This window comes from Oxyura jamaicensis, chromosome 5 (assembly GCF_011077185.1).
Source record: "Oxyura jamaicensis isolate SHBP4307 breed ruddy duck chromosome 5, BPBGC_Ojam_1.0, whole genome shotgun sequence".
Taxonomy (NCBI): domain Eukaryota; kingdom Metazoa; phylum Chordata; class Aves; order Anseriformes; family Anatidae; genus Oxyura; species Oxyura jamaicensis.
Genome location: NC_048897.1, coordinates 7,083,501 through 7,096,505, shown reverse-complemented (window position 1 = coordinate 7,096,505; position 13,005 = coordinate 7,083,501). Strand labels below are relative to the sequence as shown.

The 13,005-nt window shown below is 44.5% G+C and overlaps 1 protein-coding gene across 2 annotated transcripts in view; it reads right to left on the bottom strand.

Moving 5' to 3' along the window:
- Window positions 1–6,007: 6,007 nt before the first annotated feature.
- The window catches only part of ABTB2 (ankyrin repeat and BTB domain containing 2), a 145,700-nt gene continuing 138,702 nt past the window's right edge, over window positions 6,008–13,005 (bottom strand). For both annotated transcript variants that reach the window (XM_035327450.1, XM_035327449.1), the window contains exons 14-17: window positions 12,524–12,614; window positions 10,674–10,742; window positions 9,753–9,866; window positions 6,008–8,422 (exon numbers count right to left, since the gene is read on the bottom strand). In XM_035327450.1, the coding sequence (XP_035183341.1) occupies window positions 8,225–8,422; window positions 9,753–9,866; window positions 10,674–10,742; window positions 12,524–12,614 (472 nt within the window). In that variant the 3' untranslated portion in view covers window positions 6,008–8,224. The remainder of the gene's footprint in view (window positions 8,423–9,752; window positions 9,867–10,673; window positions 10,743–12,523; window positions 12,615–13,005) is intronic.

Here is a 13,005-nt window from a genome sequence, read left to right as displayed (position 1 = left end):
CACTTGCTTACAAGGTCTCAGCATTTCCATAGCTCAGTAATTTACGTTTCCTAGTTCTGAAGCAGGATAGGATGATTAACAGTTGCTAGAAGAGTGGCTGTGGCTGTTGGGGTCTCCCTTGCTATCCACTCACCTAGACCTACTGCTTGACTTTGTTGGAAAGCTTTGTGTAAAGGTTGCCAGGAAATCAGCACTATCATACTGACACCTGGTCTGCTTTTCCAGCTCAGGGGTCAGTTAAACAGGTAAGTTTCAACTCTGCTCTTTGGTGGTTCCTGCTTGGCAGTAAAAATGCACTAGTCTGGTGGTAGGACTTTCTGGGACTGCAGTGCTCTAGTTCTGGTGCCTCTCATACTCCAGAGGTGTCAAAACCACAGCAAACTCTGACACAGAATCATTCCTGCCCCAGACCTTACTGCCCTGGTGCATTAGCTTGATGTTCCAGTATAAAGATTTGGAAAAGAAAGACTTACCTGCAAGTGATGCATAGCTGCTTTGTATTTATTTGTAGATCTCAGAGCTCTTATTGCTAGTAAATCCTTGAAGAACCAATTTATTCTTAGCTAAACACAGTATTTGTTCTCTAGGAAGCTGTTTTACGAAGAATCTAAGTCAAACATGGGTCTTGAACAGCACAGCCTTTATATACACCTTTGGTTAACAGCCCACTTTGTGAGTCAGCAGCAGCAATACAGCCCCCATGCTGGGGGCAGTTGAGCCCTGAGATCTACAGCTGCAGCTTGTAAAGGCCCGTTATCTCCCAGCTGTGCTGAAAGAGTGGTGCTGGCACACTGTAGCAGTGATGTGGTGGCTGGCTGCACTGAGCAGGCTCTAAAGAAGTTGTGAACAGAGCAGACAGGGAAGACGTGAAGTATGAGGTTCTTCACAGCTGCCTGGGAAGCTGTCAAGAAGAAAAGGTGAGTGTGAATTTTCTTTTTGCTGTTATTGTTAATAGCGGGGTAACTGCGAAGGGGTGAAGAGCCTCCTTGCTTTAGGGAGTCTGCTGGATGTCGTCTAGTTGCTGTCTGCCTGACTTGGTCCTGGGAGAGACAAACAAGCAAGCTGTTATGCTGGGCTGGGGCAGGAGGGGCTGCAGCTAGTGCTGGAGCCCTTTTGGGGGACACTCCCCAGCCAGCCGAGAGCAAAGCATTTCTGTTGAGCAGTGGTAGCCCATAGGGGTGCTGGCTGGAAGGCTCTTCTCTACCAGGGGTTTGCTGCTTCAGTTGGGCTGGGGAAGTGCCATGTAAGAAAAACGTATTTCCCGTGATTACTTGTAGGATTGTGGTTTTTCAGTGTCTTGTTTAGCTTGATAAAGAAACTTCTGGAGTTGTTCACATTTGTCTATTATTGTAACAAAAGATTTTTTTAAAGGATTGTCCCAAGTTGGTCGCATCTTCTAGCTCTTTCAGGGAGGGTTTATAAAGATGTGCTTGACATGGTGGTCAAATAAGGAACTGATATCAAATGTTTACTGTGTGGTGTCTGGATAATGTTGGCTTGCCTACTTTATTATGTTCAACACTGAGGGATTCAGTTGTGGTCTAACAGGCTGCAAGTCAAAGCTTTCACCACTTGTAGAGTCTCTTCAAAGTGTGTTGAAACTTCGCACTGATACAGTACCAGCAGTTATTTCAGGTTCCACGGGGGTTGTTGAGTTTGTTCACCCACTTGGTAGTATTTTACTTGCTCTGAGTATTATTATCTAGTAACTGACAGTATCTGAAAGCTTTTCTTTTAATTGCATGTTACTTCTTGTGATAAGAAAATGTTAATTCCTTAAGATGCAAATTACAATGCATGTGTAATAGTGCTGCTAAACTCTAGTTCTAATAATGGGATCAAAAGTAAGGCTTAAAAAAACGTGTATTATAGAATAGCCATGTGTTGCTAAGGCTCAGAAATCGTGTTTCTAATGGCTAAATGGGGGATCAAATGGCTAGGAAGTTCAAAAATATTTTGTGTGTTTTGATTTTAACTGGAAAATCCTTGGAAGCTTCTGTTTGTTTAAAAGTCTATGCTAAATAGCTATTAATCAGCATACGAACTGACTGTCCTGTGCTTCTGCTGTGACCTCTGTGGCCCTGAGGACCCCTCTTTACCAGGGGTTGTGATGTGAAGCTCTTATATGCACCTCAAGCCAGATGAGGTGGCTGGCTGTTTCAGGAAATATGGCCTCATGCTAATAGGCAGTGGTCATGAAAACCTTGATGCCTGTCCTACTGGCACAGTGCTGGGGAAAGTACACTCACTTATACAGGAGCCAAACTGGCAGTGGGGCAAAATGAGCAGCGTTCAGCATGTTGTTAGAGCTCGGCAGAGTCTGTGGGTGCTCAGATGCTGGGGAGGAAGGCGTGGGATACCTTCAGAAATAAAGGCAGGGTAAGAATGGTGGCGTCGTCATGTTTGTGTGTTTTTTCCTTATAGGCCAAATTCTGCAAACCTTTACTACTAAGTAGTGTGAAGTAAAATAGGAAGCTGGCATCTTCCCCACTCAGTTTGGAAGCATTTGTGTTACGTAGGAGGTGATCAATGAACATAATTATGTAGTCTGGCGAAACTTTTAAATTATCTGTAAATCCACATGGAAGGTAGTGGGCAAAACTAAACTGGGTTCTTCAAGCAAATTAGGATTTTACTATTTAGCTGACATCGTCATCGAGCTGCCTCTGCTGCTTTCTGTCTATAATAGACTGTAGGAATTTCTGCCCTGTTATCTATGAACTCAGTGTCCTTTAGTTGTAGTAAAAGACTTGAAGGATTTGAGCTTCATGTTTATACTCGCACTTCTTAGGCATTATTAATGACTGTGCCCGTCCGTTCCAGAGTGGGAGTTTGTTTAAACAGAATTTTGCTACTTCTACAGAAAATGTATGTATTCAGAGCTGAACCATTCTTTGTCAAGTTTTCCATGTACGTTTTATGATTTCTGGCAGCTTTTTGGATTCCTCTGTCTGTTGATTGCTCTTTGAAGAGCAAAATGGAAAAAAACCCTCAAATACTAAAATAAGTGAGGGAGGTGGAGATATATATATATATATATATATATAAATATGTCTGTGCTTTAGATCAGTCAGGCTGGGTTAAAATTCCAGCTAGAATAAGGGCTAGTTGAATGCAGTCCAACCACAAGGCAGGAACACGTGCCTGTCTATAGGCAGCAGCTCACTAAGAGTGTCGCTACACCAGAGCTGAGAAGAGTGGGTTCTGCATCTTTGGATTTCATGGTCTTTTTTTTTTTTTTTTTTTACTTGGTTTAAGTTTCCGTATTTTGAGCTGGTTCCTGTTTATTGTGTACGCAGGATCCACTACAGAGGGGGCTGTGTATACTTGAAATCTGGTGTACTGCTGATCGCAGTGTGTGCGTTCATCTAAAGGCAAAGCCAGCTTGGCTTCTTATTCAGCAGGACAGCTCATTGCCCAACCCGGTAACCAGATTAAGTAGTGTTTCAGGCCTGTTTCAAACCCAGAAAGTCAGCTTACAGCCTTTTTCAGTGCTCCCGGGTTGCTGATCTAGTGCCTGTCACGTTGCTGCGCGTTCACTCTCCTCTGCTGTGCCCAGTGAGCTTGTTTGCCTGCAGTGACAGAGTGCTGTGGCTAATTGGAGGCAAATCGGAAAGCTGAGTCTAGCTGAGCAGCTCCCTGCAGGTGGTGGGTAGATGTGACCTCGTTGTCAGTGGAATCATCCTGCTTGCTCGCAGACCCGTGAGCTATTTTGACAGCTGGAGGGGGCTGACCTCCGAGAGGTACCTGGGAGGAAAAGAACCAGTGGTGCTGAGGATCTCTACTGCTGTAGCAGGCCCTGCATGCAGGGGGAGGTTTGCCTGCCGCAGCTGTGGTGAGGTGTGGGGGGGCTGTCTGGAGAGGTTGAAAAAACAACCTTCAGTTGGTGTGCTGGGTTTGCAGAGGCTGAGGAGGGAGAGAGGCGGTGAAAGGCACCGGTAAGTTTCTCATGGCTGAGCTGAAAGTGGAGTGCTGTGTGAAGTCCTGGCTAGTGAGCTGCCCATCCAGTGGGCATTTGGGAAGCAATAAGTTTTGACTACTCTGCACTCCCACTGAACAGTTTTGAAGTGGCTTGCTTGTTTTCAAGTTACAAGCAGTAGGAAAACAGACAGCACTGCCACTGACTCTGGGACTGGGCCAATCTGTGTTGCTGTGGTTAAGGCCTTTTTCCCTGCCGTGCTGCAATTTTCATCATACAACAGAAGCTTTTTTTCTGCCCCCCTCTTTTGCTTGGGCAAATAGTGCTGTGAGGGCAATCTCTATTTTCTTTGTTGTGCCCTAATGGATCCCTTATACTCAAAACCTCCTGGGGAGCCAAGTCTAGCTTTTGAGTCCTCTTTCTCCGCCACAAGCAGCAGTGACAGGAGCTTGCTGCCCCACTTCCTCGAGGGAGTCACCTCTCCTCTTTTTCCTCGTGTCTCCCTGGCGGTCTCTGTTAATGGCAGGTGCAGGAAGCACCGTCTGGCTGCTTGGGCAGCATTTGGTGAGGGCAAAGGGCCAGTTGGTAGCAGCGCTACTTCAGCTGGTGCTTGCCTGCTGTGCAAAGGCTTATTGTGAAGCAATAAGGTTTTACTTTAGTCTGAAAGTCGTTGAGCATGTTCAGGCAGATGTGTAAGCTCTGCTTCCTCAGCTCCATGAAGTTATATAATAATGAGCAGCAGTTTTGTGCTTCCCAAAGCAAACTCTGCTATGGTACTTTCTAGGACTGCAAGGGAAGGGCAGTACTGCATAAAACGGAGGTGGTGTGCAACTAGTTTCATGACAAATTTCTATTTAATCTACTTTTTAGACTGAAAGTGCTCCAAAGGGAATCCTAGGTCTTTGTTTGTATTCCATGATTCTCGAGAACAAGTCAGTGTTTGTACTGGTTGGTTTCCAAGCATGCTGGTGTAATGGTACAACACAAGAGGAAAGCACCCCTCATGTATCAGTCCCAGCAGACTTCTTTCATGTCATGTAAATCAAATGCTAAGAAGTGCTCATGAAGCTGATTTATTATAGAGCTGGATTTCAAGTCTCGCTGCACCAGGGAGGTATGCCACACAGTTCCCTTTGTTCCCATGTATGGTGGGAAAGTGAAGGAACGAAACAACCATGAATAGACTCTGAGCAGCCAGGTACAGGTTCTGGCTGTATTAATGGCTTCCTCTGAAATCGTCAGAATTAGCATCCCAAGAAACCAAGTATTTGAGTCCTCCTGTAGAGAAGCACTAAATCCAGAGTTACAGTTCAGGCGTTATTCCCAAACGCTGTAGGGGTCTGCAAGATTTATGGGGTAAACTTAAGAAGGGAAAAAAATACTTAGTTATTTCTGGGTCAAATTCTTGCCCTGTCAGCAAAAATAAATGTCTATTTGTCTGACCTCATAGATAAGTAAATGCCCTTGCTCTTTACAGCCTGATTTGAGTGGGCCACTCTGATAAGCATGGTAACAAGGAAGAGACGAGACCATAAATGGGTCTAGCAGCTTTCTGTTCAGGTTTCCCGTGTCCTGGCATTGCTTAAGTCACTGGCTTTGTTAACCAAGGATAGGGGTGAAAAACAAGCAGCTGTGGCTGCCTTTGTACCCTTGTCTTGTGGGAGAGCTGTGTTCCTCGGGTGCGCCATGGTCACCACAAGTTCAGAATGGCTTCCTACGACGTTGCACGCCTGACTGCGTGTGGTTGCCAGCGTGCTCCTAAACACCCTTTGCGAAGCAGCAGGCAGGGTGCTCCAGCCACTGCCATTTCAGCCCTCTGGGGTCTGTGGTGGCCGAAAAGGAAGTGCAAGACAGGGCGTCTGCACGAGCGAGGGACTGAGTCGCGTGTTTGTTCTGAGGACTGTGTGGATACCTCCATGCTAACTAACAGTCATCTTAGCCTTACCGTGTCTTTGCTGAGTAGGAGAAGAATCCTAAAATTGGGATTTTTCTCTGCTGCTTTTTGGTGAAAGGCAGGTAAACTTGTGTTTTCCATAGCTGAAGTGTAGTAAGTTAAGCTTATTACTTCAAAAAATGCTTGAGCCCGGGAACGGGAAATAAATGCCTCTTTATCCCTTGCTTTAAAGCATAACATGAGGTACATATACCAAAGCAATATAGGATGGTAAAACTCAAAATACCTTTTCCACAGAAGTTTTTAAATGTGGTTTTCTCATTGTTAGAGAAGCAGAATAAATAACAGCAGCTGTTTTTTTTTAAAATTATGTTGTTAATAAAATCCTGGTACATTTACATAAATGACAACATTAATGTACAATTAACAAAGCATTGTAATATTACAGCAACAAAGGAGGACCTACATTTTTGTACAGATAGCTGGAGCAGCTACTTGAAAATACCTTCCAAGATAATAGAGCCTTTTGTGGTATTTCTCAGGCAAACCAGTGATAATCCTGAAACATCTCTATGGCTTTCTGATAATAAATAGGGTTATTGAAGCTGGTGATCTTCAGAAGTGGATACGTACCTAAACACACATTGGAGTGTGCTCTGACCAACGTGTCTGTCAGATTACTGATCCTAGAGGAGTCATTCTTTGCTTTGCGTGCAATTTGCCTCTGGTGCAAAGCAGTGATGTCACATTCTGATGAATTTGTTGCGGGATTCTGTAGTTCATTTTCCTTCCCTTCATCTCCTTAAACCACCTCTATGCCTTGCATTGGAGATTGTGCCCAGCTGAGCCTACTTCTTCCAGTGTGTTTAGTTACAATACTGATGGTTGAATTCCTAAGAAGCAGTTTCCCAAATGAAAACTTTGCTTCCTCTTCTCCTTTACACATCCGTAACCAATGAAGGCATCTCAGCACATGCTTTTGGGGGGTGCTTACAAAGATTGATGGGAATGGCTGACGGACTTTAAAGCTATTGGTGAGAGCAAAGTATGTGGTAAACATATAGAATATCTAACTAGCTTCCTAACGTCAGGCTTTTTTAAGAAAAAGAAAAAAGTTGCCTCAGACAAAATTGTATCTTGAACTGTCTGCTTTTAGTTCTCTATGGCAGCTAGGAGAAGGCCTAGAAATAGTCCTTTTTGAACAGAAACATCTGCTGCAAGCAAAGGTACAATGTGAATCTTGAGTGTTCAAGTTGAGACATCTAGTTTCGGTGTTACAGCCTGGGTGTCGGATTGCAGCCTACCTCTAGGCAGCAGGCAGCCCTACACCCAGTCTCCCCCAAGGTAGCCTGTCTGTGGAAACATTGCTGCGTGGAGAGAGACTAGAGGTCAGGGCTTGCGCTCCCAACTAGCTCCAGAGCGAACAAAGTAGCAAGCTGTATGTTTCTCATGGTCTTAGGGAGACTTACTGCTATTTATGCAATTGGACAGTTTTTCAGCATAGTGATAGCTCCTACTACACCTGAGTCTTTTAGCATCTCTTAAGATGTCAGGTCTCAAATAATGTTCACAATTTTAATTTTTTTTTTTAAGGTAAAAGTGACTTGAACTATCAAACCTTTATAGTGAAAGGGTAGGCAGTATTTTTCTTTCCTCAAACTGGATCCAGATTAAACAACTAGCACAGTGAAACCATATTAAAAAAAATATATAGTTTTCTCCCCACCCTGCCCCAGCTCAGTTCTTCATACTAGGCATAAAGAGTGAGTAATTCCAGAGTTAGTATTAGTTTCTACACAGCCTCATACACCTACAAAATCTCTCTCTCTCAAGGTGCAAACAGTTTAGGGGAAGATTTATGCTGGAGTCTCTTGCCATGAGCGGAAACTGGTGTTTATTACTGCAGTGAAGTAGTCTGTGTACACCAGCTCCTGTGTTCAGACAGATGACTTGCTGAATGGGCAGTGGTCCATAGGATCAGCACACTCCTTCTGTGCAGCCTACAAGTAAAACATCTATGCGTATGAACTAGGTGGCCATTACGGTGTGCAGACAGACACTTAAGACTACATATTAGGTGTTAGCTCTAGGTAAATTGCCTCACTTCTCTACAGCCCCACGTTGTGCTTTGTGTGAATGGCAGTGTTGATCTCTTCCGTTCGGGTCTTTGCTTGCATCCTCCGTTCTTGTTCGCACCGACAGTGTTTCTCCGACAGTAGTAGCACAGAGAAGCCAGCTCCCCGCCGTCAGTGGGACGAGGCGCAGTACCCTTGCCCGCGGGGTATCTGTTGTAGGGGACTTCCAGCAAGAACTGATGACTCCAGAAGGCAAACAGGAAAGCTACGGCTTTGCCTGATGGCACACCCCAATGTGGTTTGAACCAACGCTTCTGTCACTGCCTTGTTCTTGCCTCACACCCTCGAGGTGACGTACACTGAGTGCAGGCGGCTAGCCAGAGCTGTCTGCAAGTCCCGCAGAGGGTCCAAGCCTTGGACTTTGCTGTTCCTGCTGTAGATCAGCTGTTTGAATGAGTCCTGTTCTAGAAGAGAGCTCATGTGTTTGAGGAAGAAGCCTTCACAAAAAGAGGCTAGCTCAGGTGCGTTGTGAATCTGCAGAAGAGAGTACGATCAATTAGCTTTTTCTGTATGGCACCAACCTAAAGGACATGCCTGGGTCTCAGAAAGAAAAAGGACAGTAATAACTGTGGAAAAGCACTAGGGTAGCACCAGCAATTTCTTTTGATGCTTTTTGCAGGCGCAGGTGTGAACAGAGAGGCATTCAAGCTTTTTTAATTTCTTCCCCTGATGGCCTGCTGTTGGCAGAGCTGCTCGCCTGCAGTCCAGTTTCTTCCTCTTAAAGGAAGAGAGCAGCTGGCTAATGAAGTGGCCAAGATACCTGTTTTGCTGTGGAGGCAGGGAGCTCATGCTGCAACATAAAATTACGTGCTGCCAGATGGCGCACACAACTCATGGCAACAGGAGTATAGCTCCTAGGATGCGAGTCTGACTGCTACAAAAAGGAGCTGAATGCTGGAGAGTGGGAGTAAACATGCTGGGGGGATTTGGCAGTGATCTGGTTCCCTTTGCTTCAGAACCACTGGGGGAAGCTCAGTAATGGGAGAAAGATGAAACTTAGGAGCGCTGTGCGCATGCAGGTTCTGGGAGCTTTGTGCAACTAGTAATTTAATGAAAAGTACTAAAGACCAGGTGAGAATGCCCCTTTCCACCTATTGCGTATGGTTAAGTTTTAGGTCCTCAAACAGACCAGCCTGAGTTCCGTAGAAAACATGGCCCAGTGTGAGAGTCAGGAATCAAAGAAGATCAGTGCACCACTATGTGCAGAGTAAATATGCACATTGCTATTAGGTCATCTTTCTGCTCATCTTTTAAGGGATGTGACCCTGTGGCTATCAAACTTCCAGGAATGGCAGACTATTTCCTTTAAGATTTTTTTTAAGATTTATTTGGGTAAGGTTATTTGATACAGAGGTGAATATCTGTGTCACAACACAGCTGCTGTTAGTTCTGGAGCTGTAAAGTTTATGTGTTAGCAGTAGGAGTGCTGGGAAAGGGTTTGCTACTTAATTGCTGTACTGTGATCAAGTGCCCCTACTGCTCTGAGGATGTGAATCCCTTGGGATTCGCTGGATGATGATGATGATACTGTGTCAGCCAGCTAAGGCCTCTCTACCTGCTCTGTAGGGTTCTCTCATCAATTTAATGCGTGACTGCTTTAGATGGAAGAACATATGGTGCTGTGTAGGACTTCAGAGGCTGGAACCTAGTAGTAGGTTGTCTCACTTGTGGCTGTGGTTGGGGCAGAGTTACCAGCACAGCAGGCATGTGCTCTACGCCCATTGTGTTTGGTTACCAAAACAAGACTGCAGAAGCATGCATGCTGCTTCATTGTGATTCTTAAATGAGACAGTTTGGCACATACCTTTGCATATTTATAGATGTTAACAGAGTTCTCCATGCTGATCGTCTGGGCACAGAGGATTTCACAGTGTCTCTGGAGGCCATCCAGTTGAAACAGGCTGGCAGCCGACAGCAGCTAGTAGGACAAGAGAGAAGCTATTTGAGATCATGAGCCTTGAAAGGTTTAGGAAAGACAGACAGAACTGATGATTTCCTCTCTGAATGGTCTGCGACTCCCTGGTTCAACAGCTAAGTCCTTGTGAAGGAGCAGAAAGGCCACTAGATGCCCAGCTAAAGCAATGGGCGGAACTCCACTCTGAGCAAAGGGGTGCTTCTCCTCCAGCAGTGCATCTGTGCTACTTTTTGACCCTATGACATATGAGACCTAGACTGCTAAAAGCATGCTTTCCTCAAAAGAAAACAAAATAAAGAAAAAAAACACCATCCAGTTATGTGTAGTCTTTAGTGGCAAGCTTCAATCCCAAGAGACTGCTTCTGACTGAACAGCATTACTGTAAGGGGATCTGTCTGTAATGTGAACATGCTCCTAGCCTAGTCTTTGCTGTACCATTGTCAGCTGTGCAGAAGTGCAGCTTGAAATCAGTCTGTCTGTGATCTCTAGCCCCTTGGTGTTTGGCCTGCTGTGGGCACAGGGGCTGTCAGATCAGCTGCACTTTCTCCCAGAACAGAGAGGACATACAAAGGAAGCTTCTACCCAGCTCTGAGTACCAAAAGCATTTTAAGTGATGTTTGTTTTTGTTCCCAGCGTATCATGGACATAATATAATCAGTAGTTCCAAGCAACTGTTTTGGAACTCTGAACTCTTTTTAAAGTGTTAAGTATACTCCTGGATTGAAAGTGTGTTGTTAGCTCCCAGATTTTTCCTTTCTCAAACCATTTAAGCCCCAGTGCACGTAGCAAGACTGAGAAGAAAACACTCACCTCTAAGATATCAGTGGTGGGAATTTCCATAGATTCTGTTCCTCCATAGTATAAATACTGCATCAGCATCTGAAATGGGAAGAAGGCCAGGCATGAGGCAGTTATCGCTGAAGTCACAAGGGGCTGTGAATGACTGCACTCCCCTTCCTGCACAGACAGGAATCGCATGGTTTGCTGGCTCTTGCCTCCACTTTTTTTTTTTTTTCCTAGTGTTGCAAATCTGCTGCTTTCTAATACCCTTTTCTTCCTTGGTCTTTGAAAAGGGCCCTGGTGAGGATTTTAGGCTGAGAGGGTGACAGTGTGTCTCTGAGCAACATGAATGTCCTTGCAAGAACGTTCTTTGGATCCTGGTTTGTAAAGCCTTGCAGGCTGGTCACACGCAGAGCTGCCAGCTAGCTGGAGCACTCAGATTGCCATGCCATGAGCATGTGTGTCAGGGACCTCCCAGCCACTTGCCTCCCCTGCTGTGCTTGTAATCAGCTTCCAGGCCTCCCCTCTCCCCATCAGGGCCAGAGGAAAAAGACTAATTGTTTGCAGGGAGAGCAAGAGTCAGTTTTGGCTCTTTGATCTACATGTGCGCAACCCCAGCTAAAGCAGTACTGTCTTATCTGGGGAAGGGCTTGATTTGCTATTGGAAAGTGAAGTCTCTCCAGTGTCCTGGGTGTAGTGAAGAGGTATGGGGACTGCATGCTGTGCGCTTGTACCAGCAGTGGTAACAAAATTAAGCTTGTACTTCTAAAACTTTCTTACTTGAGTAACGGAAGTACAGGGAAGGAAGCTGCTTTCCAGCAGAGCCCCAAGCAGAACCTAGGTCTCCAGTGGCTCAGTTCACTGCCTCCTTCTCTGCGTGCTGTAACTGAGATTACTGTAGAAGGCCATAACCTCCTTAACTCGCCTGCTTTTATTTACCATCAAATTGTCTAACTCCATGAAGCATTTCACTACTTTACTTTTTTAATTTGTTGTACTGTCCAGTGAAACAAAAGTTTATCTTCAAAAACCTTCTGATATAAATTCTTGTAAGGAGGCTTGTTTAGTTATACTTAGTTACAGTTTCTTTCTTTTGTCATGGCCTGAGTTGCAGAGTTTGGGTGTCTCTTGTCCAACACAAAACTTGTATAGCCTCTTCCAAGCAGGACAAAGATATTCTATCAGACCACTTCCATTTCCTCTATCTGAGATGCCCCTACTGCTGACCAAGAGCTTTGTATGCATCACAGAGAACCCTACAGTGAAACAATTACACAACCTGTTCTGCACTTCGGATTTCCCCGTTCTGTACCTTTCTTCCAAATTTGAAACTCAGACCTAGAGAGCTGGAATAACGTAACTATCACGTTTCACAAACCTGTTTTTTTTCCCTGGGTGTGTGCTAAGTAACCTACCATCTCTTCATCATGAATGAAACTCCCTTAGGTCTGTTAAATACAGAAATGTCATAAAAGCAAAGTCAAATTCTCTACCTTGAGCCTTTCTTGAAAGGGACACCACTGACTTCTGACAATCTGATTTTAATTACTATGAAGCCTGGCAGTCCACCTGTTTAAGTAAGTTTACTTTTCGGTGAGTGTGAAGTTGTGTCTCGGAACATCTTAAAAGTGCAAAATTCCTTTAAGTAGAAGATTTGCTTCTCTTGCTTTATGGAAGAGTCAATTGCCTAGTAAGATGATACAAAGATATAGGGTGGAAGGTTGGTCCTAGCTGAAAAGCTTTGACAGAGATCAGAAAACTCCAAAAATAAAGACAGGTAGAAATTAAACCTGTCTCTAGCTGTAAATTACCTCTGATATTAAGCCTTGGTCCTATGTAAGAAGATGAAGAGTAAAGAAAAGGTAGGGTAAGCTACATACCTTGAAAATGTTGTATTTCATATCGCTAATTTCAACAGTCTTGCTGCCATGGCTGTCATGTTCCGTTTTATTAGTCATTAGGGTCTTGAACCTGAGAATAGTTTTAACAGATTACTTTATTAGTACTTTGCAAACTCATTGCCTATTGCCAAACACCTTAAGTAAGGTAAAAATAAAGATCTTTTTCTGTTACTGTTTGTAAACTGACACTGAAACATTTCTTTCCACCTAATGACAATTACTTTGGAACTTCAGGGGCAAATTAACCTGGAAATTGCCTGGGTCTGATTCAGTCCCATGTTATAATTGTTGAAAACAGAGTTACTTTACCGGTTACAGAGAAGGAAAGTAAATAACTACACACGTACCAGGTCTGGGGTGAAATCCCCAGGAAATGGGGAGCAATTACAGCTCTAGCTAGCAAACTGACCAGGGGAATGGAAAAGGCATTGAATGGCTGGCTATGTGCACTCCAACTACTG